Source organism: Uloborus diversus, chromosome 1 (genome assembly GCF_026930045.1).
Source record: "Uloborus diversus isolate 005 chromosome 1, Udiv.v.3.1, whole genome shotgun sequence".
NCBI lineage: Eukaryota > Metazoa > Arthropoda > Arachnida > Araneae > Uloboridae > Uloborus > Uloborus diversus.
In genome coordinates, this window is record NC_072731.1 from 160975596 (window position 1) to 161002297 (window position 26702).

The 26702-nt window shown below is 32.0% G+C and overlaps 1 protein-coding gene across 1 annotated transcript in view; it reads left to right on the plus strand.

Moving 5' to 3' along the window:
- The first annotated feature begins 1319 nt into the window (after window positions 1-1319).
- LOC129216625 (CCR4-NOT transcription complex subunit 3-like) overlaps window positions 1320-26702 on the plus strand; it is a 67323-nt gene continuing 41940 nt past the window's right edge. The window contains exons 1-7 of the mRNA XM_054850844.1: window positions 1320-1325; window positions 3522-3596; window positions 9797-9886; window positions 12568-12696; window positions 13582-13677; window positions 19144-19393; window positions 21879-22015. Coding sequence (XP_054706819.1) covers window positions 1320-1325; window positions 3522-3596; window positions 9797-9886; window positions 12568-12696; window positions 13582-13677; window positions 19144-19393; window positions 21879-22015 — 783 coding nt within the window. The remainder of the gene's footprint in view (window positions 1326-3521; window positions 3597-9796; window positions 9887-12567; window positions 12697-13581; window positions 13678-19143; window positions 19394-21878; window positions 22016-26702) is intronic.

The window sequence follows — 26702 nt, forward strand, 5'->3', positions numbered from 1 at the left end:
GGCAAGAGTCCACGAGACCTTTGGAGAACATTGCATTCCTTCTTGGCCAAGAAGTCGACTTTCTCATTTCTGGTCAGACCACAGTGGGATGGTATCCACTGAAAAGCCACAGTTTTCTCAATATCCCTCAGGAGTTTTTTACAGCTCTGAATACAAGACCCCTTACTTTCATGGTTATTACTAGACAAAGCCTGTAAAGCAGAAGTCTAGTCTGAAAGTATTTCTGCTTTTTGGAATGGATACAGATGTGAAGCAAGTTGTTGTAATGCCACTTGAATGGCTTCGAGTTCTCCATCGAAATAGGTTGTAAAAGATCCAACATGTTGATAAAAAGAAAAATAGTCACAAAATATTCCAGCGCCGGCACCCCGGGAAAAATTCAACAGGGACCCATCAGTATAGATGTGAAGCCATTCGTCAGGAGGGAAACAAGTGTTAATTGTTTCCAAGGCAATAGCGCAAAGTTCAGTAGGATTTAGGTCGCGTTTTTTTGCGTCCAGAACCAAGTCTAGTCTGACATCTAATTCCAAATGGCTCAGTGGGTTCGCGAAAGACAGAAGTTCAATGGGAGCATCATTAATGTCATTGTATTGGGAGTTCTCACGAACACATAGAATGAAACCTCTCTGGGTCTTTAGATTACGAATTACACAATGACTGGAATCTCTCCAGAAATTGTTTGAGAGTCTAGTTAATCTATTATATAGAATGGCTGCATTCCTCTATTAAATTAGTCATTGGTTGTTGGTTACAAAGTAATTGCATGGAAAGCACAGGAGTAGTTTTGAACAAATAATTTAATTTTAGCTTTTTGCATTGTAAAAATTTATTTAAAATGTCATTTTTTAGTTCCTTTAAATTCCAGTGCCTGGACGACCAAACCTCGCTCGGCTTTAAAAGATTTTTTTTTGTCAACTCGTGTTTTTCTAAGATTCAATACTTTTTCAAATATACTTGAAAAGCATCACGTTAACGAAATATTAATGTTTTCGCCAGTTATTGTATATGCTTCCGAGAAACGAGAGATATACATGTAAACACTTCATCAGCATTATAATCATTTCAGCTATAAGAAGCTTACTACTGAATATAGACTTCCCCTCCCCCACAGACCTAGGGAAACTCTGAGCTGGTTGTCTATAAATATTTAATGCACGTAGCATAGACTCTTTAAATAATTTTCTTATAACTTGAAATGTATGCTAAAAAAAACCTCTTGGAATAAATGAATTAAAAAAAAACCTTATCAAATCTTGTAATTAATTCATCTCATCTAGATTTATTAAAAATCTTGTAATTTATTCCAATGATCATTGATCATGTTAGTAAGTTACATTGTCGTTTCTGTATTAATATGCATCCATTTTTGTGCTTTTTTACTTCCTTTTACAAAAAAGGAAGTATTGTATTTATGAAAAAATTTTCACTCAAAAATGGACCTTAATTTTCATTTTGCTCACCCTCAAATGAATGTTGAGTTTTATTTTCCACCCGACCACATGTGCATATATACCTAAGAACGTTTAGACACCCGAAATATCCATTTTGACGATTCCTGAGTTAGTTACAACAAGTTTTCTCGTGATGTCTGTATATGCGTATGTATGTCGCATAACTCAAGGACGGTACGTCCTAGAAAGTTGAAATTTGGTAGGTAGACTCCTAGTGGGGTCTAGTTGTGCACCTTCCCTTTTGGTTGCATTCGGGTGTTTCTAAAGGAGTCTTTTCCCCCTTTTTGGTGGAAAATCACTGTTAATTTCGATGTAAACTTAAGTGGTGTTATAATTTGGCAATATATCACCATTATTTTGATCGCCAAGCGACAAATTTGGCGATTTTTTTTCTTTTTGAATCTGGTTTCAATTTGGCCATTGTGGGTGATAATTAGACAGTATACTATTGAATCAGATTAAAAATGCCAATAATGGGGAAATTACATTAAATTGGAGTAAAAGGAAGTCATTTGATGCACACATCAGCTCATTTTATGTTTTATGTTCAACTTATTTTTAACTAGTTCTAGAGGACATTAATTTTCAACAAAAATATTTAATTAATATTATTAAATTATATATAGTGTTATATTTTTGAATGCAAATTTTTTATTAGATTATAAGAAGTTTGGCAGATTCAAAATATCTGCCGTGTCTTGATTTTGTTTAAAATTTTTTTTTTTTTTTTTTTTCATTGTGTTACAAAACTTTTTTTATAGCTACTAACAAAGTTTTAAGCATATTGATGTGGTTTCTACCACATCAATATGCTTAAAACTTTGATTTTGATTTTTAATTGGATTCTGAAAAAATTGAAGTTTTTGGCAATTAAAATTTGAAAACTCTTTATTAAAGAGTTTTCAAATTTTACCTTTCAACCCTTGATGTGTAGTTGTTAGATTTCATTTAAAACTTGAATGTCAAGCTTTATGTTTATTGGACTCGGTTTGGACTATTAGACTAGGTTTTTTTCCTTTCTTTTTCTGAGGAGCTGACGATTTGTTTTGGGCCTTCACTAGCTCAGACCTTTCGAACATGCCAAAGCAAAGGCACCAGTTTGGTTGCCAGGCCCTTCTGCCCCTTAAAACTTATTGTTACGTTTTTCTATATTTAATGTGCAGAAAAAGGTATTGGATTCGTGAAAATTTTTGAATTTTGACGAATTTGCATGTTTTGAGGTTGCGGTTTTTTATTTCTTGTGACTGCTATATCTGAAGAAGTAATGAATGGATTTAATTGAAAATTGGTCGTTAATAGCTCCAAGATGGGTGGTGCAAAAGGACATTCTTTCTTGTGCATTGCGCTGCAATAACTCAAAAAATAATGCTATGGTTTGGAGGAATTAAGAATAAATATGAACCTACATGGAAATAAGAGCTGATTCAATTTTGGCACCCATCGCTCCAAGGGGGCTTTTTTTTAGTCATCTTTTGTGAATGTTGTGCAGCTAAATTAAATCAAGAATGTGAAAGGTAAATCATGGTAGAAGTTTTCCCTTTCAATTGTCAGGAAAACCTTTCACACGATTTAGCTGCTGCTGAAAACCAGAGAAATCTCAATGATTTAAAATTTTATCTGTTGTCAGCTCCTATTTGTTAACAAATAAAATGCTTGTTATTAATTTAAGTAAGGATTTTTAAATAATTTTCAGTTTTCGTTCTTTGATTCTGCTTTTGCCAGTAACAAAACTTAGTATAAGCAATTATACAAAAGAGTCAAGAACTCGTAAGAAAAATATAGAAGAAAGTTTTGTAATGACCATAAAATACAAATTCTTTGTCTGAACTCAACACAATCATTTGGTTTATGTTTTCAATTTCGATACTCGGATGTTAAAAGAAAAATATTTTTTTAAATAATTTTTCTTTTAAAAGCTCATCATCAACCCCCATACTATTCCCATTAATATGTCAATCTCTCACTTTATCGCGATCGCCCTCCAAGATTTGCATTATTAGAATTATGCAATGAATAATGTGCAACAAATGATTTTTAAAAGATTTTTTATTTAATCTATTTTTTTCCTAGGTTTACAGTGCAACAAATGCAAATCAAAAAGAGAAATATGAAGCAGATCTCAAAAAGGAAATTAAAAAGCTTCAGGTTAGTTAAATGCAATTAGCAACAACAATTTTAAAAATAAGGCGGATCATGGGACACCCGTCTTGAAAGTGATATCTAAAATCCATACCTGAAATATAAATACTGAAATCCCTTTTTATTTTAAATTGAAATTATTTAATCAAATGTTAAAAAGAAATTCATCACAAAAAAAAAAAAAAAAAAAAAAAAAAAAAAAAAAAAATCATTTTTTTGCCCTTTTTTTTTTTTGAATTTATTCAGTGCAGACAAAAGCATTGTCTCCTGATCGCCCAAGAATATCTAAGGCTCATTTTTTATAACTACAGGATTTGTTTCTTTTTTCTTTAGAACCTTTTGGAGCATTTATAATTGTGAGGTATGTTTAAAAACGTTCATTTGTAGATATGTGGTGAACATTTTTTCCTTTGTTTAAGCCAAGAAACTGGATACAAAACATCCAGCGCAGGTGCAACAATTTTATCTAATTTTTAAGACCTAATTTAAAACTTAAAATACAAGTAAACCTTCAGCTTGTACTGAAATTAATCGGAAACAATGTGACTGTAATCAACTCTAATATTTGTGTATGTTTTGAAAAACAAAAAAATTAGTAAACATTTTTTAAACATGCTCTTTTAATGTTTTTCTTGGCCTGTAATGTAATTTTCAACCATTTCATTTTTTTCTTTCTTTTTCTTTACAATGATTCCATATTTTATGTCATCCGATATTTTAATTACTTATTTTTAAATCATGTTAATAATTGAACATATATTTTGAAAATCTTATATGGCTGTTGAAGATTTTAATATTTTATTTGAGAAAGCAACAAGGCATAGTTTCCAAATATTCACAAGCCTCTTCAAATTTTGGCACCACTGCTAGTACAGGGCATAAAACTGGTCAGTAAAAGTCTGTAAATATCAGTATTCTTCAACTTAGTCTGTTTTTGTTGGTATTTTCGGAATTAGTTGGTATTTTTGTGCAAATCTACTAAGAAATTCATCTTACAAAAAGAAAAATAAATAAATCAGCATCTTTATTTTTCCTATTTTCCATTTAACTTTGAAAAATGCTAAAAACGTAAGAAATCGGGAGCACAACAATCTAAGTTTACCAACCTGGTACAGTGCATTACTTGAAAAGAATCCTTTGTTATTCTTTTATTGGAAAAAAATGGGAATCTTCTTTTTTTTTGACAAACGTAGCTTTTTTTAGGATACTTTCCACAATGTTTTTCATAAAAAAAATTAACTTGTGAATATAAAGCTTAATAGTATAAAAGGAATGCTTAATATTGTAAAAGTGTTACATCAATTAATCTTGCAAAATACACATTTGGAAGAAAGATATTAAAATGGGGAAATATGTATCTGTTGGTATGTCTGTTCCCCCTCCCCCCGCAAATTCCATAACTTTGGGGTCAAAATAGTAGGTATATGTTGAAAGCTTTTTTTTTTTTTTCAAGAAATTTAAAAAGCTTATATTTAATTATTGAAATGTATCTCCACGTAGACTTAAAGTATGTTTGAATAGAGCAAGGAATTTGGGCGGTCAATTTGAAGACGCTAGTGGTTAGGGTCCATAGAATGTTTTCATATACGATCAGCTAACCGGTAGCTCTATTAGAACTTTCCTGATATGTCACATGAGCAACCAGGTTTACTAGTTGCTCTTTTCAAGCATACCTGTAACAACGTTGATAAAATTTTGAGATTGATTGGCTGAAGCAAATAGTACAGAGTAAAATTAGACCAAAAAATGGCCAAACCCAAAAATCCAAAAAAAAAAGTTTTAACCTGTTGCAAATTTATATAACTGTTTTAGAGTGTTGGAGTGATATCTAAAACTAAATCCCTGTGCAGCTCAAAAAAAGTCTAAATTGACTGATTTTTCCCACCTTCTTCTTAATTGCTTTACTTCAGCTTTTCTTCAATCTTTTGCCATCACCGTAGGGGTTGATAAACCGAAATTGCCAATAGTGAGACAGCAATGCTGCAAGTCTGTACCCTCTAAGTCAGTGGAGGTTCTCAGTTGCAAACACCAAGCTTCCTCTCTTTTACGCAGCCGGTTATGTGAATTACGCATCTGGTTATGTGAATTACACTAAATATGAACACATATATTTGCAACACTGTCTGAAATTTTTGAGTACATTATGCAATTAAAAAATTTTAATAAAGGTCCAATCAAGTTTCCCAGTGATCCAACGCAGTGACCAATTTTGGTGGTCCAGAACCTGTAGTGATTCAACAATGGAACAAGTCTTGATGAGAGCAATGAGCAATACAACAGTAGAATGCTAAATATTTACGCCTTTAGTCTCCCAGTTTGGAGATCACAATCCATTTCTAAAGCCACCAGAAGTTTCTTCCCTCTCTACCGGTATTGACTAAAGTTGGTAGTGGTATTGCTCACTGATACTGGTTGGTCGCTAATTATAAGGTGAGTTGAGATGAGGCCTTTAACATTGGGATAGTAACATAAAATGATATTGGTGACAAAAAATTTTGTGGCATTTCTTTATAAAGGAAGCATGCGGTTAAGTCCCTAGCTTCTGCTACAAGAGTAGTTGCTATCTGCAAAGATGTGTAAACCAGTGGTGATGTGTAAACCATTCGGTGTAAATCCTTTACACCGAAGAGTAGGGGATACAGTAAGGGTGGAATAACAAATTGCTGAAAACTTCTAGTAACAGTTATGGGCTGATTCTCCATCAGTATTCGATGATTCTGGTTTCATAAGGAAAGAAATCCTGTATCATTAAAGTTTCATTACTTGAAGCAAAAGATCCATTCACCATCACAAAACAAACAGCTGGTATCATATATGTTAGAGATAGAAGATACCTTCTCCATCGTGTTTTTTTCGGTAATGATCTGTAAGCTTCTAGGAAATATGCCAGCAATGCTGTGTATATGTCACTTATAAATATGAAAAAGCTAGTGTCGTTTTTGATGGGCACAAAGAAGGAGGAAGCACCACCGAAATATCATCTGCGTCCTATTACAACAGCCAAGCCTTCTGCTCTAGATGACTCTGTACCTCATATCTCGTGCTTGCTCTGAGGGATTCATTTAAAATAGTGGATGTTTAAAAAGTCTGAAAGTAGGCTGAAGTGTTCAACTATGTGTACAAACTGTGTTAAACATAGCTGCAACAATAACGATTTCACCAAGGATCTAGATACCAAAAAAGATCTTAATAACGAAGTCTGTGTGTTACAAACTTATGAGAATTAATTTGAAAATTCCAGTTCTGATGGAGAGTACATCTCAATCTGATCACGTATTTGGGGCATGCATGCATATATAATACAAACTAAAAATTTTGATTTCAAATACTGCAAAAAAGCAATATAGCAAAAGGAAAAAAAAAACAGTTCAGCTTTTTTTTTTTTTTTTTTTTTGACCATTAAATCAAATGTGTCACTAGAGAAGGGGGGGAGGGGGTTATCTTTACGTATATTATTTCGCTTTGGGAGGTGCGCCACTGTTCCTGTGGGATGGACAGTCCTGATTTAATGTATTTTAAATTTGCATGAAATTCTTCTGCTTGAAATGAAAAGCAAGGGGGGGGGAGGGTGTTATTTTATTGGGGGAGGGGTGCTGTAGCTTTGGGAGGAGGTGCGCCATCGTTTTTGGAGGATGGACACACTTGATTTCTAACTTTAACTTTGCATGAAATAATATTTACACTTGAAATGTATGGAGGGAAGTTCGAGGGCACTGCTTCATTCTGTGGGGGGGGGGGGGGGCCTTTAATTTAATGCTTTTAAATTTAATGTGACATAATATTCCGGCTTGAAATGCACTCTAAAAGTTCCGAATATATACCCAAAATAGCAATTTTTACAAGCTCCCTATTCCAAAACCCGACGCACAATGGGGTGGGACTTTGTGTACATACAAAGGGTAAGGGTTGGGGGTAGGGGGGTAATTGGGAGGGTAATAAACAACTTGCAATTGGTTTAAAATTTCTTTTTTTGGATGTTTGGATCCGACCCCTATTTTTACTGTACTAAAAATGAAGTAAATTCAAATCATGAGAAAGCTGTAAATGATTCTTTTTTGAAAAATAAGTGAGCTTATGGATGAGAAAATGTCTGACAAAAGCTGAAGGCCCTTTTGTTGGATGTGCAAAAGAAGTAAGCTTATGTCAGTCTATAAGCTCAACTGTTTCACACTAAAAAATAAATAAAATGGTTCGTCATTACCAGGGGTGCGGAGTCGGAATTAAAATGGCCTACTCCCACTACTGGATTTTGAAACTCCGACTCCGGCTTTTTTATTTATTTATTTATTTTTTCAAATCCCCCTCATGGGAAGGGGGGAAAAATCCATAAACAAATATTCAAATATTATAAATCCTTTTTATGAAAGTTTCGCGATGTATTTTATTGTAAACCTAAGATGCATAGAAGTTAGAAATTCAATTTGAAAATCAAATTGCAGAAAGTTCGATAAACAATCAAGCCAGCTGGTTGTCACAATGACAGTTATTTTCTTATTAGTAGGCCCTATTACATGTTAAAAAAAATGTTTGATTGTCAGTTTTTTAAAAAATGCAAGCAGAGTCTGAAAATTAAAGAAAAGAAGCCCGGAGTCGGCATGTTTTCGAACGACTCCAACTCCTTTACCCCCAAATCAGTCCAACTGACTCCGACTCCACAGCCCTCGTTATTACCCCAAAATATCTGTCTGGAGTTTCCTTTAAATTTGTGCGCATGATCATATTTTTATCTGCTATGGACCTTGATTCTATTTATTGAGAGTGACATGAATACAAGGGTGGATCTAGAAATGTCTCAAGAAGGGGGCGATTTTTTTTTCTTTTTTTTTAACCTTGCCTCTTATGGTGTATCTGATTGACACCTGCTTGGGGGGGGGGGGCTAACACATTATTTTTATTTAAAGAGACTAAAATATTAAGAGTTCGCAATGAAGATTCCCCACGCTATTCTTTTTCTTTTCCGTTCAATTTCTTAATAATTCCAAGGAAATGTTTCGAAACCTGCTCTCTCTATCATCCTTGACGGTCCATTCCTTCTTGTATACCTAACTGAGATGTCTAAAATCACGTTTTTAAAACATAAATTTTCAAAAATGCCGGGGGAAGTCCTCCAAACTCCTCCTCCTAAAATCACCAAAGATGAAAAGTGTCTTAGATTCGAACCTGGTTCCTTTCCATAACGGCACATGAAGGGTGGCCTACTCTTTCGTTTTAGGACCTCAATTCAGACAAATTGCTGGTCCAGGGTTCCTCAAGGATACAAGGGAGGGGCGATCGCCCCTATCGCCCCTCCCTTGTATCCGTCCTTGCATGAATACCAATTATAAAAAAGCATTAAGATCTGTTACTTTTTTCTTTTTCTCCCTTTACTTTTTACTTTTCGAGGTAATAAGATTGTTAAATATGTGCAGTGAAGTATTAGTATATCCACCTGAAAGCTGTGCGATTTTTTGCTTTATGTTCAACATGAATTTTAATATTCGTCTAGACAGGCTTTAAGTCGGAGTGTTATGTCTGCCCAAAAAAATCTCTATCCTAGACCAAAAACTATGATAGACCCCAAAAAGTGAGAGGAATCTCCCCAAACATTTCAATAGTGTAGAGTTTATCCTTATCCAGAGTTACAAGTAAATGGATTGAGTGAAGCCTTTTTATGTTTTCGCATCAGATCTCTTTATTTTATGTTACGCTCTCTGATGTTCACATGTTTTGGTTCTGAAAAATTGAAAAGAAAGACAAAAATGCTTTAGAAAAAATTAAAATGATGCTTATGCGATGTGTGCATTTTTCTTAGAAGATATAAACATATTACAAATAGAGAGCACGGTCTACAATGTAAGCCCTTCCCCACCCCCTTGTAGGCACCTTGTTTATGGGTCTTTGGAAACTAAATTCAATATAATGTACCTGAAATATGTGTATATTTTGAAATAGTTTTAAAAAATTTAAGAGGAGGGTTTGAACCCTGCACCCCCCCCCTCTTGCATATAACCTTGGTTGGATTATGTTTTGCTTATGTGTTTTTTTTGGTTATATGCATTAGTATTTACTTGTTATTATCAGGGTTATTTCATATATTTAGATAATGAGAGTTAAAGGAACATGGTACTTTCTTTAAATGCTTTTCCAAATTATTGTCTTTGTCTTCTTTTTAGTCCTGTAATTTTTAAATTGTTTTCTCTTTCTTTAATGCTTTTTGTTTATTTTAGAGGTTACGAGACCAAATCAAGACTTGGTTAACATCAAGTGATATAAAAGATAAAAGAAGCTTACAGGATGCTAGGAAACTCATTGAAACTGTAAGATTATAAATATGTATATGTATGTGTGTGTGTGAAGTCATTCTTATTCTGTACTGACTGAAACTTGGACCAATTAATTAGCTTTGCATTGTTGTTAATTTGGTTTTTTGGCGTTTGGAACAAACAAGTTGGGAAGGGTTACTAAATCTATGTTTCATAACAAATACATCCTTTTTTAGAAATATGTTTTTTTTTATTTATTCCTGTGTTAATTTATTATCTACGGAAGATGCTGTTCTATTATGCAATCATATAACATAAGGGTCTCCAATCTTTTTTTATTCAAGAGCCGCATTTTAAATTTTTGGATGTGAGGCAGTCAAACAATCTAACAATATTTCAGCTCAGATGGTCTAGTTGACATTAGCTCTTCCCCACGCACCCATATTTCTTTAATTAAGCACTCTTGTGTTTTTAAAGATTTTTTGAGCATAGTTTTTTAAAAACAATGCTTAAAAAGAAATTTGTTATAAAGAAAAAAAGCACTCATTGTGTAAGCTTTCTGCAGACCAGACAAGATCTGTTAGCGGTGAGATGTAGTCAGTGGGCTGAAGATTGAAGGCTCCAGATATAATGCATTAAAATAACTTTTTAGCAACTGAATGTTAAATTAGTTGAATTTTTAGCATTTAATGTTGTCTAAATTAATTTTTGATTGTATTATTAAGAAGGGATCTAATTTACGGAACAATGGAATGATAATTAAATGTACTATTAGTAAATCATTAAAGTATTGATATTGATACAGTAGTGGATCCAGACGATCCTTTTGGGAGGGGCAAATTACTAATTCATTATGGGGGGGGGGGGATTGGTGTGACTAATAAAAATAAAATTAAAAAAAAAATTAAAAACTGAAGCATGATTTTTTTTTTCCCGAATAATGTATATGATTGATTCAAAGAGCTAGAATGATAGTTAAAAGTGTTTCAAGTACAAAGAATAAAAAATTGAAAATTTAAAAAAAAGAAAAAAAAAGGGGGGGGGGGGAATTTCTGTTAGTACTTTGCATCCATTATCCAAGTTAAACCCCTCAACTTTTGATTCATTTGAGGACTCATGACGTATTTTCAGTAGCCATTTAGGCTTTCAATTGCACTTTCACCTTACAAAAGAAACGTTACAGTATCAAGATGGAATCTCTTTTTATCAGTTTTTGTTCTGAACATAATGAAATAAAAAAATTGCATTTTAAATAAAATTTCAAGATAGTTATGGACTTGTTTGTCGATTGAGCTGTTTAATATTCTGGCATAAGTAGGTGTTTTGCGGGCTGTACCATGAATTTTTTTTAAAGGAACTCATTTTTAGACACTTTTTGGTGGTTAATAAGAAGAAGGGAGGTTTGGGGGTTCCTTTCTGGAAAATTTTTGAAAATTAAGGGTATATTTTTGAAAATGCAGTTGTTTGCCATTTTTGGTGCCTTGAAGTTTCCCTTCAAGCCAGGAAAGGTGGCTTGATTGGCAAAAATTCCTGGATGAGATTCAGGAATTTTCACCAATCCTTTTTTGATATTACAGCTCTAAAAATGCGATTTTAGAGATTTTTAATGATGCTAAAAACAAGGGAGTTTAGGTGCTTTCCCCCGGAAATTTTTTTGGAATTGAAATCCTAAAAAACGCAATTGTAGGCTATCTTTGATGACAAAGCAGAAGACATGGGGTTCAGAACTTTTTCCCAGAGATGTTTTTGGCGTCGAAGTTACAAAAACACAGTTTTAGAGGATCTTTGAATGATGTTAAAAGATGAGGAAAGAAATTCTTGAGGGCTCCTCTCCGGAATTTTCAAAATTGAGGTCTTGAAAACGTTGTTGTAGGCCATTTTTTATGATGTTGGGGGAAGGAACGGGTTTTAGAACTTTCCACCAGAAATTGTTCGAAATTACAGTTTTGAAAATGATTGTTGAACATCTTTGAGTGTTAAGGGAATGGATGGGATCAGATACTGTTCCTCAACTTTTGAAGATTCAAAACGCAATGTTAGAGGATCTTCATTGATGATAGGGGATGGGATCGGGCTCATGAGCTCATCCCCGGAGTTTTTTCGGAATTGAAGTCCTAAAAACAGAATTGAAAGCTCTCTTTAAAGACATTATACAAAGGAATGATGTTCAAAACTCACCCCGGGGAAACATGTTGATATTAATGTTTCAAAAACACAGTTTAGGGATTTTTTTGTGATGCTAGAAAAAGGGGAGGTTTTGTAGTCTCCCTGCGGAACTTTTTTGGAACTGGGGTCTTCAAAACGCGATTGTAGGATTACTTTGGTAACATTAGGTAAAGGAACGGGATTCAAGGAATCTTCCACGGCTATTTTTTTTTTAAATTGAAGCTCCAAAATTTCAAAACTTTTGACAATATTCGATGACATTGGAGAGCTCCCCTGGAAACTTTTTTACATAAAGTCGTAAAAATACAGTTATAGGCGATTTTTTTTTTGTGATGTGCTGGAGTTGGAGGAGGGAGAGGTTTGGTGGTCTTCTCCTTTAATTTTTTGAATTTACAAGCCTTTGGGGGGGGGGGGGGACTCCTCCCCCCACTGTGGATTTGCAACTATATTGATATGTATTTTTAAAATATTGATAACTTTTTTGTCTGTTAAATGTTTATTAGAGTCTTAAAATGTTTCTTGAAATTATAACTGCATTTGCTAAGATACTGTTTCTCCTGTATTTGTAGCAAATGGAGAGGTTTAAAGTGGTTGAAAGAGAAACAAAAACGAAAGCATATTCAAAAGAGGGTTTGGGTGCAGCACAAAAACTAGATCCTGCCCAAAAGGAGAGAGATGAAATTACTTGTTGGCTTACTGTAAGAATAAAATTTTAATTGCAATTGTAGTTTTTGCGTGAAATTTAAAAGAGTAAAACACATGCACATAATCACAGAATTAGAAGAGTTTGTTCATTTATCTAATGTTTTTTTTAAATGTATATTTGTATAACAGACTGTTTGCATTTGTATGTTTAATTATTCCCCCCCCCTTCCTGAGCTCTAATTCTCCCCCTCCCTTATTCTTTAATTATTTTTTCTTTTTGCCCTATTTTTACCTATTTCACCCTTCAGCCTCTCATTTCACGTTTTGTGTTGATTTTTCTTCCTTGATTTTCCTCATCAAAATTTCTTCATGTTTCAATCTTGAAAATAAAGAATAAGTAGTTTATGCTGAAACGCAACAACTGCTCCAAAATGCATTTTTATGTTCAGTTGCAGCAAGAAAAAAGACAGTTTTCTCAGAATTTGTGCAATTTTTAATTTGGCTCATATTTTCCCTCTTGTTGTACTGTAAAGCAACAATAATGTTTTTTGTGTAATTGTATTTGTACTGCACTGTAAAAGCTTGCATTGTTTGATTCCCTCTTGTTTTCTTTAGTAAAATTTGCCTTCTCTAAATTTGCCACCCTAGAACTATTCTGCCTGTGTAAAAATTCGACTCTGGTTGCGTGTGTGACTTCTATGTATTAAAACTGTTGTTATACTTTTTAATTCATTTATATAATTATGTATGAAGGCCAGTGCAAAACCTTTATGTCATATATAACTTTAATGTTTTTCTGTATTATTCATTTTTAAGCTGTTTTGTGATAACATTTCCTATAAATTATGTTTGGAAGGGTTTTATACTTTCTTACTAATTTATATAATCTTGTCTGCAAATTTAAATTTTTATTATTATTATTTTTTTTTTTTTTCCAGTCTTGTATAGAATGTTTAAACATACAAGTGGATAAGTTTGAATCTGAGATAGACACCATCAATTTTAGCTTAAAAAAGAAGAAGAATGATAAAGAGGTGCTTATTTTTACTGAAACATCCTTATGTAGTTAATAGAAGGATTGAACCAAAACTGTTTGTTACTTTCATATTATGTAATTTATTGTGGTTTGTTCTCAGTGTTTGTTAGCATTATTCAGGTTGAGACATTTTTCACTGGATTTTCGTAAATATTTCATGAAATGATAAATTTTACTGTCTTATATTTTTGAGTAATTTCTATAAGTCTAATGTATATGACCGATGTGGGCAGTTTAATGTATTTTAATTGACTCTGCAGAAGAGTCTTTATATTAATGATAAGATTGATAACTAAAACTTCATTAGTTAGCCATGGAAAGTCTTTATTTAAGAGTAAAATGTTTAATAGCAAAAATCTCAGTTCTAAAAGAGGGAAATGTGCAGTGCTCTTTACTTTTAGAAGTTAAAAATTTTAAGTGCTGTAGATTCTCACGTTCTTTAACCCATTATTTTGTGAGAAAAACATACCAGATTTACTTCCTATTGCCGTTGCTTTTCGCAGATGCAGATATAGTTATGAGCTGTATTGAAAAAAGGGGGGGGGGCATTTTTTAAAATCTGACAAGTGTGAACTTAAAAAAAATGAAATTATGGTTCTCTTGGGAAAATTTATGTTCAAATGGCTAATGAAATATTTGTTAATTTATTAACTACAGAAGATGCTGTTAAAGAAAATGAAAAATTTTAAGTACAGAAATAAAATTAAACGGATAGGAATTTAAAAGTCCCTGGTCTTGTTAACCAATAGCTGCAAACCTCTGCACGCTTATAGTGGTTCATTCTTGTGTCCTGGAAAATTAAAAAGTAACTAAGGACAAAAGTTTGTGAAACAAAAATAGTATGACAAAAAGGAATCAATCACCATTTTAAATTAATCTATAAAGCAAAGTAAATTTCTATACAAACACTATTTTAACCGAATCTTATCTGCTCCCCTACTTTTTTTACCTTTTCATTTTGACTTTTCACTACTCAGCTGCAAAAGCGTTCATTCTTTACCCCCTTTTCTGTTACGGTCAGCTATGGAGGATGCTGAGGCTTAACCTGTTACTGGACACTGTGTGCAGACTTCAGCAAACAAGTTAATATCAACATCCTATAACATTGTGTTCTTTTGCTTCCTTCTGCTAAGATACCGAAAACAATCTCTAGCATGCACGGAAAAATTCTAATTTGTAAGTTTAAGAAAATATACCGATTCACAAGCCATCAATTTGTTGTCAGGGTCTGATTAATGCACAGTCCTGTGGGTCCGTGGACTGGGCACCATAATTCAGGGTGGCGACAGATCAGGGAAATCAGGGAGATCAGGGAAAAGTCAGGGAACTTTATTAATCAGGGAAAAGTCAGGGAAATATCAGGGAATTTTGAAAAAATAACAAAAAATCAGGAAAAATTGATTTTTATGAAGAAAAAAAAATTTTTTTTTTTTGCTTTACAAAATTAAGTACCCTAATTCCCTACGCATTTTCCGCCAATTATCTGTTCAAAAAAAAGTAAAATTAATGAGGTGAGATTATACACTGCCGCATATTTGTGCATCTTTTTTCCTCAACGTCAAAGTATTGAATCTTACTTATTAACCACAGGATGAACTTCCTAAGATTGCTTCTGTGTCTGTTAGGTTGTTTATTTTACCTAGCTTGAAATTTCCTTTTACGCCTTCAATGCTATGTAAAATAAACAACCGTACAAGCAAAGAGGAAGCCTTCATTAATGCCTTAGCTCCTTTGCCTTTATTCCATTTTGGTTTTTGAAATAATACTATAAAAGCTTAAAATTTATTACTTCTTCGCGTTTTTAATTTAATTGCTAAACTTGAACTTTCGATAAAAAAAACCTTTGTTGCCATTATACTATTTGTTGTCACTGCAGATTATAAAAGTTTTCTTTTCTTCAGACTTAATTGATTCTTTAATTTTATAACCAAGTTGTATTCTTCTTTTATACATTTTGAAATTAACTTATTTTTTTTTCTTTTCCTTGCATTTCAAAGTTGTTTGTTACAAAAGCAATCTAAGATTTTTTTTCGTTACATACTGAAATCATTTGAAATAGAGTTAACTTGTGTACTTAAGTAAATATCTTTATTTTTTTCCTTGTTAAAATGCTGTGTTCACTCATTAAACTCTATGTTCTTGATTAGAGAAAAGCTCCCCATGAATGGATGTCAAATGGTTTCATCTGTTTTGCATAAATATGTCAATTAGTTAGATAAGAATAATTACATTACTTCTATTCTTTCACTATTACTTGTTATTCTTGCAACACAACTTAAAACGTTTAAAATTTGAACTGCATTTTATACATACATACAATGGATTTCAAGTAGAGCAAAGAAAGAAAACCATTATCATTGGTAACGTAAATCAGGGAAATTTGGTGAACTTAATCAGGGAAAAGTCAGGGAACTTTTTTTCACAGTTCCTGTTGCCACCCTGTAATTTTAAGGGCGCCAAAGGAGGGTGAATTTATTTCTACCCTTTTTTTTTAAACTTGTACTTTGATAACCTGCAGGTTTTATTGTGAGTGGGGCACCAAATTGAACTAGGACCTGGGTACCACTTTGGCTTGATCGGACCCTACTTATAAATACTTTTCAAGTTCTGGGAAGAAAAAAAATAGCCAAAGAACCATCCATGAGCCGTGACACACTTCAAATCCAAAGGCTGTTATTTTTCAAACTTCATTTGGAAAGGAAAATACATGCCTTCAAATGTTTTTTTCATGAAAACATGCATTTATGCAGTTTTAGGGAAAACTAATTAAACCGCCACCCTCGACTTTCGCCATCTTTCGGTCCGTCACTAAGGTTGGTGGTTTAAAGAGGGTCGACTGTAGATATTATTGTAAAGGCTGTACAATGCGTAATTTTCATTCCTTAACTTTAATTTTCATGTAGAATAATACTCATTTTAGTTACAATGTGACAAAAATGAATATTTCTTCAAAATATGGCGTGTGACAAATGTAACCGTGACAAACAAAACTGAAGTTATGTTCATTACAGTGAAGAGTCGTTTAGTTTTTTAGGCCGTTACGTGTCGAAAAATATTAATTAGTAAGTAAGCACTGATACTTTGTTTTAAAATTATCACCTCTATTAACAAATTTTCAATATGAATTAAATAAATGCATTTTTGTTGACTTTGTGCAAAATTTATTTTTTTCTCCTCTGTTTTGAAATGAATTTTTTTATGGGAGAGCTTTGAATTTCTGATTCCCAACCTTCTTGTGTGACGGAAGTGACATAGTTGTTTTTTAATTGTTGTGAGAAATAATGTAAAATGATATTATTTGTAAATTTAGTTTTGTTAATAAAATTAACAATTTAATTTTAAGGCCTAAGTAAACATATATTTGTGGATTTTGGTCACTTTAAACGTTTCATATAATGCAGGTTTTTGAGGATTTCTTTGATTCAAGTCAAGTTAACAGTTTAAGAGCAAAATCCACATTGCTAAGGTTTAGCCTTGAATTTACTTTGTTCACTTTTACTACCAAAATTAACTTTATTATTACTATTATTTTTTATTGTTTTTGGCAACAATTAAAAAGCGGATTTCGAATAATTTTTAGTTTTCTTACTTTTTATAATTTATTTTCTTCATTAAAATATGCAATCATGTTGTGAATATGCCTGAGTTAGACGCAGAAAGAACAAGAGCTTGGCAGGAGAGAAAACGTCTGGGTGAAATGGCAGTTAAGAATGTAAAAAAAGGAAAATATAAAAATTTTACTTCTATCTTGGGCTTTTACAACATACTTTTTTTTTTTTAATCACACAACAGCGGAACTTCTTTTTCCAGAAAATTATCAAGAAATGTTATATTTTTTACCAAAACAAAATCCATTGCAAGGATTGTTTTTTCAAGAAGGCTTCTTCTAGGAACTTTTTGACTTTCATTTTGGCCACATTAATTCCAGTTTTATTATTATTTAGCAAGATAACATATAAAAGCTTATTTTTTCCTGGGACTATTTGGAAGAGCATGCTTTTTAAATCTTTCTGTAAACTTAGCATGTTGAGAAAAGCGAAGTTGCATTGGATTACAACTCTATACAAAGTTAGCTCACTAGCTTCTCTGCAATTGATTCTCATCTCCTGACTTCTCATTTTTGATTACTCAGTCTTGATTTTTTTTTTTTTGCCGTAATACTTGCATACACTTTGCTGCTTTTGTCCTGTCATTTTCTCATTGTCAACCTGCCATTCTTGCTCTGCTTTAATTTTTATTTATTTATTTATTTTTTTGAGCTGCTGTTTTTCCCATAAAATACAACCCGAGAAAATTCCACAAATATGTTAAAAAATCGAGTTAATTGTAGCAAAAATCGCAAAATATTTCATAGTGACATTTAAAAAACTAAATTGTTTCAAAGCATACATCTTATTTATTTCCTATTGAACTAAATTTTCGAAAGCTGCAGCGTTTGTTTCAAGCGATTATGTTCTTAACAATCAATTTGTTATTGTTTGTCACGCTGATAACTAATTGTTTAAATAATTTAATAAAAATTATGTTTTAAATGCATTCTAGGTAACTCTTGGGAGCAGAATAAAGCAAAATTTTTCTTTTTATAGTCCTATAAAAAGTGTGGAAGGGAATATATGTTTTGTGACAAACATAACAGGCCATTCAATGCAGAATTCAAATTAGGCTAAACGAGAAAGAAAAAAAATTAAATAAACTGAAATCTCAAAATGTAAGCAATGACTGAAAAAAAGAACATTTGCATCAAATGTATGCTTAAAAAATTGCCGGTCGCGTTTCTTGAATGCTTAAAAGTTAAAATTTACATTTTATTGTTAAAGATCTTCAAGCAGTAATTATTCTACGCACGGCATCCATCTTGATAAACCTTTTACGAGATTCAAAAATTAAGAATGTTATCTCTAAAATTATGTATAATACATTAATATTGATTGAGTTTGAAATTTTGGCCTATAGGTTGGCATTTTCGTGGAATAACTCCTATATCATTTTCATAGTTGTAGTTAAATTTATTGGAGGAAATTTTTGGATTTATCTCATTTTGCCTAATATAATTATTGTGAAAATATTATTTCTATCGTATTTGGTCGGTCCTCTTAAAATTCAAAATACTATCAAGTAGTCGTCAGTTGTGAAAAGGTTGAGAGCCACTGGTTTAAGCCAAATACTATCTATGTGCACTATTATTGTATGGTATCTTAATGTTCTCGTTTTATCAGAATGTAAAATTCAATCTTATTGAGTAAATGTTTAATTTTGTAATAATTTGAAACCAAATTAGTTAAAATTAATAATAGTATTTTTAATACATTCCAATGCTTCTGTTCTCATCTTGCTTAGGAGCTGTACTAGCAGTTTTTAGAATGTATCTAACTTAATGTTAATGCTTCAGTACTACGATTCATATCCATTTTGAAATATTTTTGTTATTTTTATTTTATAAAATATATTTATGCCTTTTTTTTAGAAGTTGGATCGACTGGATGAATTAAAAGTTCGGAATGGGAAACATAAATTTCATATCAATCAACTTGAAACACTTTTGAGGATGCTAGACAATGGAACTGTAGAAGTAGATCAGATCAAAAAGATAAAAGATGATGTGGAATATTACAGAGACTGTTCACAAGATCCTGATTTTCAAGAAAATGAATTCATTTATGATGATTTGAACTTAGAAGACCTGGATGATTATTTAGCAAAACAGCAAGCAGCATGTAAGTAAAAAAATCTTCTCAACTAGCTCTTTCAAGTTTACTGTTTTTCTAGATTTTCATTGAAATTGAAGAGTGATAAAAGTATTGTTACTTTTATTATTACTTTTGTACATAAATTGCACTTATGTCATCTATTTTGTAACTTCGAGCTATATTTCTACCAAATTTGAAATAGAATTGTCTGGAAAGTTTGTATCCAAGAAAAAAATTTAGTATTTTTAATTCAATCTTTTGTTCTCGTTATTGCTGTTTTATTACTTTGTTAATCTGGTGGTTTCTTTTCTTTTTGTTCCAACAGTACAACGTTCAACAAATAAGCGTGAGACATAAGACACAAAAACCCTTTTCATTGAAAATCCTTTTTGAGCACCTCTTGTTGCAAATATGTTAATGACCTATTAATGGATTAATTTTCCAAATTTTCCTGAACTTAGTAAAAACATCAATCTCAATTCCTTAATACTAAAAAAAAAAACTTATTTTTAACACAAAATTTTTAGTTTAGATATAACTGTTAAAATTGATTCCTATTGCGATGCTATGATTTATGATAAAGGACATGAATTTCAATTTTGAAACAATATGTTATAGTTACAAAACTGTAGAAATATATAATTGTTTCCGTTCTTTCAAAGATAACAAAACGTAAACACTGTAAATAAAAGGGTAAACTTTCTCTCAACAGTTAAAAAAAGATGATTCTTAAAATTTTAGATAAGAAAATGGGAATAAAACATCACTGGTCCCATGGACCAGCAAAATCTTCTGCTGGTCGGATGGATGTTTTTGCGATTCCAGACCAGTGGACCACTGTCAATTTTTTCCCAAGTGTGTGTGTGTGTGTGTGTGTGTATATATATATATATATATATATATATATATATGTATTACATGTGGGTCATTCTTAAAAAGGTGTAACTTTTCTACCACACGCCTTTTACAGAAAAAAACTTTAAGGAAAGATTCATTTAACAATGCTTTTTAATTTCATCAAAAATATATCTATTTATCTATTTAAACCTGCCAACAAGTTTTTGATAATGTTTTTATTTTACAATATTTTTGGTACACAACATGTGAATTCTCACCTCCGTACATAAATATATACTTTTAATTAAACAAAACATTAAACAACATAAACATACACCTGGTGTGACTGTTTATGTTGTTTAATAACTTGTTTAATTAAAAGTATATATTTATGTATTTATTATTCCTTTCACAAGTGTCTCAAATACTAATTGTTTAAGTTTATTTAATTTTTTAATATTGTATTTTAGTTTGTTTTTTAGGATAAGTAGTAATGTCACACAAAAAATGCTCATTTCCATTACCCAAACACCATTCTTCATTAACACGTGGCAGTAGTGACATCAAATTTTATTTTCCATGATATAAGGGAACCCCTTGTTTATTTTCAGCCATAGTTGAAGTTGTGAGATTTTTTGTCGAAAAACAAGGAGATAGATTTTGCTGTAAAAACTTAGTGTGGTGCCCGTGTGGGTTCGGATCCCATCCTCGTTGCCAACTAACTGTGGTGACCGTCATATAATTGAAGAGGCAATGTTACTGGATAGCACAAATATGATAGAAACACTTAATTTACTTTATTCGAATATACACGTATTTACAGTATTAAACATGGCGCTGCTCTGTGTTCCGGAAGCACAACATAGAAGTTAAAGTACATAGAGAAGGCGCGACACTAGCGCCGCCAAATAGAGAAGAGGAGAGTCCTCACAGTGGTTATTCTGACTTCTCACCTCCGTGAACTCAAATTTCAGGGACGTAAATTAATGTAAAAAAAAGAAGTGAACATGTTTTTATAGGCTTGACATGCGCAGATTGTAGCAACGAAGAAAAAAAAATATTTCCCTGAATCCATTAGGCCTCCATTATCCATTAGGCCTATATTAATGGAAAATTCCTCACCTCCATGACAGATTATATCAATGTCAATTTTTGTGAGGAGAAAATAAATGATGAAGGTTAAATACATCAATCATAGGCATTCTACCATAATTATAAATTGCCAGTATGTTCTTAAATTCACTAAATACTATTTTTAACATACATTTGAACTAAAACGATATCTACTAATTAAGCCGTACTTTAATTAAGAGAGCTTAATATTAAATTCCCACTAATCATTAAAATAGCTCATTGTTTGCACAATTAACAAAATTACTACTTTAATATTAAATTGGCCTCAATTTTTAAGCATTAAAAAGAAATTCTTTTTTTCTTTATTTCCATGAACAAGGCATTTTTTAATTTTTTTTATTTATGAGTGAAATAAATGGAACTTAGCTGGGCCATTGTTTAAGGTTACTTCTAGTAGGTAACACTTTCATGTAAGAATGAAAAAAAAAGAAAACAAAAGCTTTCGAAATTGAAAAATATTTTTGTTCAAAAATTAAGTTTTCTGGAGACCCCATATATAAGACTCATATACCTATATATAAGACATGTTTTTCCTTTTTAGATCAGCAAACTCAACTTGATTTAAAGAATGCGTTGCTAGATGAAGAAAGCTCAGCTGCTCTATCAAATACTCCTACATCCACCTGCTCTAACTCACCAAGTCACAGTCCATGTTTAGGAAACCATACTTTGATCGAAGTAAAAAATTTATTAAAACTAATTGTAATAATAGTTCTTACTTTTCTCTTTTATAATCTGAAATGTTGTTCTTGATTTGCTTCTTTGCAGTGCTGTAGTCCGGGGGGGGGGGGAGAGATTCGAGAAGACATGAGTCCCCAAATATTTGGTTTTATATTGTAAACATAATGTAAATTAGTTTTACACCATCCACTTTTTAGTGAGCTTCCCCAAATAGTTTTTCCAAATGTAAAACTGCTTCTAAGTATATTAAAAGCAGGGTTGGTAAAAAAACCGGTTTTTTCAAAAAAAAAACCAAAAAACCCGGGTTTTTTGGTTTAAACCATGTTTTTTTTTTGGTTTAAACCGGGTTTTTTTTTGGTTTAAATACTATTTGCGAGAAAAACAATTCATTTTCGGAAGGTAATTAAGGTTCCATGTAATTAACAGTTATTCAATAGTCACATTATATCTAATTTCTTGATTAATTAAAGAGATAAGAACAAAATCTTGTAACTAAATTAAATAATTAAAATAGCTTTCTGCGGGGAAATATTGATTGAAATGTTTGACTTGATTAACATAATAGTATGCATGTATATGTAGACCCTTTATGATACGAAATACTTCAAGAAGTGGTTGTGATGCGGGTTAAGATAAAAGATAATGAAGATCAAGAAAAAAACTTTATAAAACCAACATAATATGAATAATTATCGAATAAAGGTAAAAGTTATATTTTTAAACATAACCTTTTCAAAAGAACAATTTTCATATTTTTTCTTTCTGATCTTACATAATGCTGATTTTTATATACCCAATGTCGCAAATATTGAAGTAAAGCAAAATGTACAACAGTACATGATTGAACAGTCAAAAAATCGATTGCTGTTGTACTGACAAAGTTTAAAAAAAAAGTGCTGCTCTATATTCGACTCCGTTCTTATTTTGGAAAGACTTGGAAAAGATATCGACTATCACTAAAACAAAGAACCAAATCAAAAATACAAAAATTGGTGTAACATGGCTTAAATTACAGCTTATTTACTGGCATACATGTTGCATCCAGCATTGAAGTTTAAAAAATATTAAATGCAAACTCTTTAGAACAAACAAAAGTGTAGCAAATTCTATTTCAAGAAATTTTTTTAGCCAAACACGTCATATACGTGAAGTATAAACTTTTTTTTTTAATTTGATTCAAAAAATATTATTTGTGTTCACCTGCAGAACAAATCGTAATTTTTAGGTGCAAACAATTAAGTTAGACTGTTGATTACCTTACGAGTCAAAGTTAGAATTCCAGGAAAGTGCAAATAAATGGGCAAAAATGTAACACCCCTGCAACAGGAGTGAGCAATATAATGGATTGCATCTACAATAAAAGATTCAATCCTTAGTAAATCTTAACTAATCATGCAAATTAAGCATAATGGTGGAAGTTGACTGAAATCTGCTTTATGGCACATATATGAAAAAAAATATATATTAATATTTTTTTTCGATTAAAGCTTGTAATACATTTTGAAGAAGCAACTTTGCAATTTTTGTATTTATCTCTGCAACTTAGCTAGGAACTTTGCATAAATGGAATTTTACATTTTTCAATATGTGTGGGAAAATCAATGTAAACCTGTAAAATGGATTTTTTTTTTGACTTTTTTTTTTAAAAACAGACTTGTATGTAGACATGTATAAGTATCTTCAAACAGATACTTATACATTAGGGTGGGCCGAAAAAACTTTTTTTGGAAATCTGTTTTTGGATAGTGCGGAAAAGTTGCTATATGGGCCCATTATTACCAAAAAAAATTTTCGCTAAATTTGTTTAATATTTAGCCGGCGCTATTTGACCTTGAAAAACTGAAAAAAAGGGCAAAAATCCACTTTTTTCAAAAAAAAAAAAAAAAAAGGGGGGGGGGTCAAAAATAAAAGTTTGAATCCAGTTTCAACAAACATTAGACGTATCTGTCAGTGAATTAGTTGAAATCCTCAAAGACTTTTATACATTTCGTAGAATATTTAGCTACGCCCTTTTAAGACTGAAACATTGAAAAAATGGGGGGAAAAAAAAGTAGTTTCGAAATAAGTAAGTACTCAAATGTTACGCAATACGTTACTTTGAAAAAACAGTGAAAAATCAATCAATTTTATGCGACATTTGTACGCTAATTTTTAAAAATGCACGCACTCAAATAAAAAATAGTTACATAAGATGCTAATTTTTTAATCTTCGGTTCCAATTGTTTCTCCTGGATAATAAACGGCGCTCAACTACTTCTATTATTCCTAAGATTATTTTATAACTATTTTATATATGTTTGACAAATAGAGCCCTTGAGTACTGAAAAAATGTGAATCCTCTGAAGTCCTTTAAACTAACCAATGAATTGAACGCAAGTATTCGTTTTCTCAAGCTGACAAGAAATGCTGTAATTCTACACCTCCACAGCTGTATATATATATATATATATATATATATATATATATATATATATATATATATATATATATATAAATAAGCAATTAAAGGGGTCCTCTCTTGTGTCCAATGTCCACAATGAGTTGCCACTGAGGCATCTTATACTGGAATTGGACGGTTGCACAAAGGGGCCATATTCATATTCTGGAGCCTATCGGACAACTTCTTAGAGATTGTGAAAAAAATCCGGTGGTCAAATTTGATAAAATTGACTGCAATCTTCTGGTTTTGGACATGGAAGATGTAAAAAATTTAAGTATTGCACAACAATATTTGTATCTGTCTTGCCGTAAAAGATGGTAGTTGTCCTTCAAGCGTAGCTGACAGTAGCCCAGGCAAACTCAGTCATGCGCGATGGCTGACAACTGCAAACCGTTTGTTACGCTTGTATATAGGCACTTCAACTCCATCAGAAAATCTTACAATGCTTGTAAAGTATGTAATGTTAGTTTATGCTCCCTGTGGTTTGAAATAAAAATGAAACCGAACTGCCAGTACGGTGCCCAATATTTTTGGAAAATGATTTCTCTTGCAAGGCAGTTTCCAGACAACGTTAAGGAGATAATTTTCAAAGTTCTCTCAAATAATGCATATTTCGCTCGTCCTGAACAGCTACTGTCGACAATGTTGTTTGACTCAAGAAAATACATTCGGGAATTAGCTGTTAGACGCATTCTGAACTCTAGAAATAAGAAGACGAAGCGCTCGGATGGTGTACGATTTTTTAAGCGTACTAAACTCAATTTTGAAGCCGTTGATTATGATGATTTAGTTGATTATACAAACTGTGTTGTAAGACAGAGCCACTTCTTACAATGAATCTAAAAGACCAACGATGGAAAGAAATGTGCAAAGAACATTCTACAGAGTTTACTTTCGAGAAATTTCCATGTCACGAGTTCCAAGCTGTGGAACGTTGTGTGAAACTGATAACCGAAGCTGCAATAAAAGTTCGTGGTGAAACTGCACGAGATAATTCATGCCGAACTTCAAGCTTGGAAAGAACTTCTATCATTTGATAACAAGGGACAATATTATTCCAGAATATAATATTCATTATGCATGAGGTATTATAAATTAAGTTTGAAGATTTCTTTTTCAAAATTTTATTATCTGTATATGTAATTCTAGAAAATGTATGATACTATTGCGTGATAATAATTACTATGATTAATAGTGCTATTTAATTAATTTGTCTATGATTTAATTTTGAAAAATAATTTCTAAAGAAATTCAATATTTTTTCATTTTTCTCCAATTTTTGATGTCGGAAAGGAGCGGTTAAATGCTCATTAAAATCAATGAAACATTTTATGGGCTCGAACTGGCTCATTATATAACATTTTCAGTGTATTCCAGCAAAATATTTGGAATTTAATTTTTTAAAAAAATTTCGACAAAAATTCATTTTTCTCTTTTTTTTTCGGCTTTTCAGTGTCAAATAGCGCCGGCTAGATATTTTTTAATATCCAAGAATTTTTTTGTGAGTGCTAACTAGCTCACTACGCAACTTTTGCGCGCTATCCAAAAATTGATTTCGAAAAAAAAAAAAATTTTCGGCTTATTTTGGCCCACCCTATTATACATGACATCTGTTGGCCTGAACCGGAAGGGGGCCCAAAATTTTTTTAATGAGAGGTGAAATATATATAGGGTGTTAGGGGATAATCAATATGGAGGAAACCTGGGAATTTTGTCCTATGAGATCTAATCTTCATTTTTATCGATGTCCTCCCCCCCCTCCCCCCCCCCCAAAAAAGTAAAATGACGCTAGCAATAAAAAAAGTTGCAACCCTAAAAAAATTCCTTGGGTGAACAGGAATTATGCACACACTCCACAGGGAAGATGACAATTTACTGCTTCTGAAGCACAAGCCTGAAGATGGGAGTGTCATCGGGTTTTTTTTTTTTGATCGGAAAGTCTTTTCAGCTATGTGTGAAACTTAGTCTCAATCTTTGGTCATTCACAAGATGGAAGTTGACATGATCCTTAAATGCCAAAGTTTCCTAACTCAAATCATAATTGAGTGTTTTCTTTAATTGCGTAGGCTCTGGGAAAACCTGGAATTGTCAGCAAAAAGGTAGGGAATTTGCCCCCCCCCCCCCATTTTTTTTTCAAAATTTTTTCCCACGGAATTTTGTCCTATGAGATCTAATCTTCATTTTTATCGATTCCCCCCACCCCCCACAAAAACAAAAAAAAAAAATAAAATAAATAAAATGACG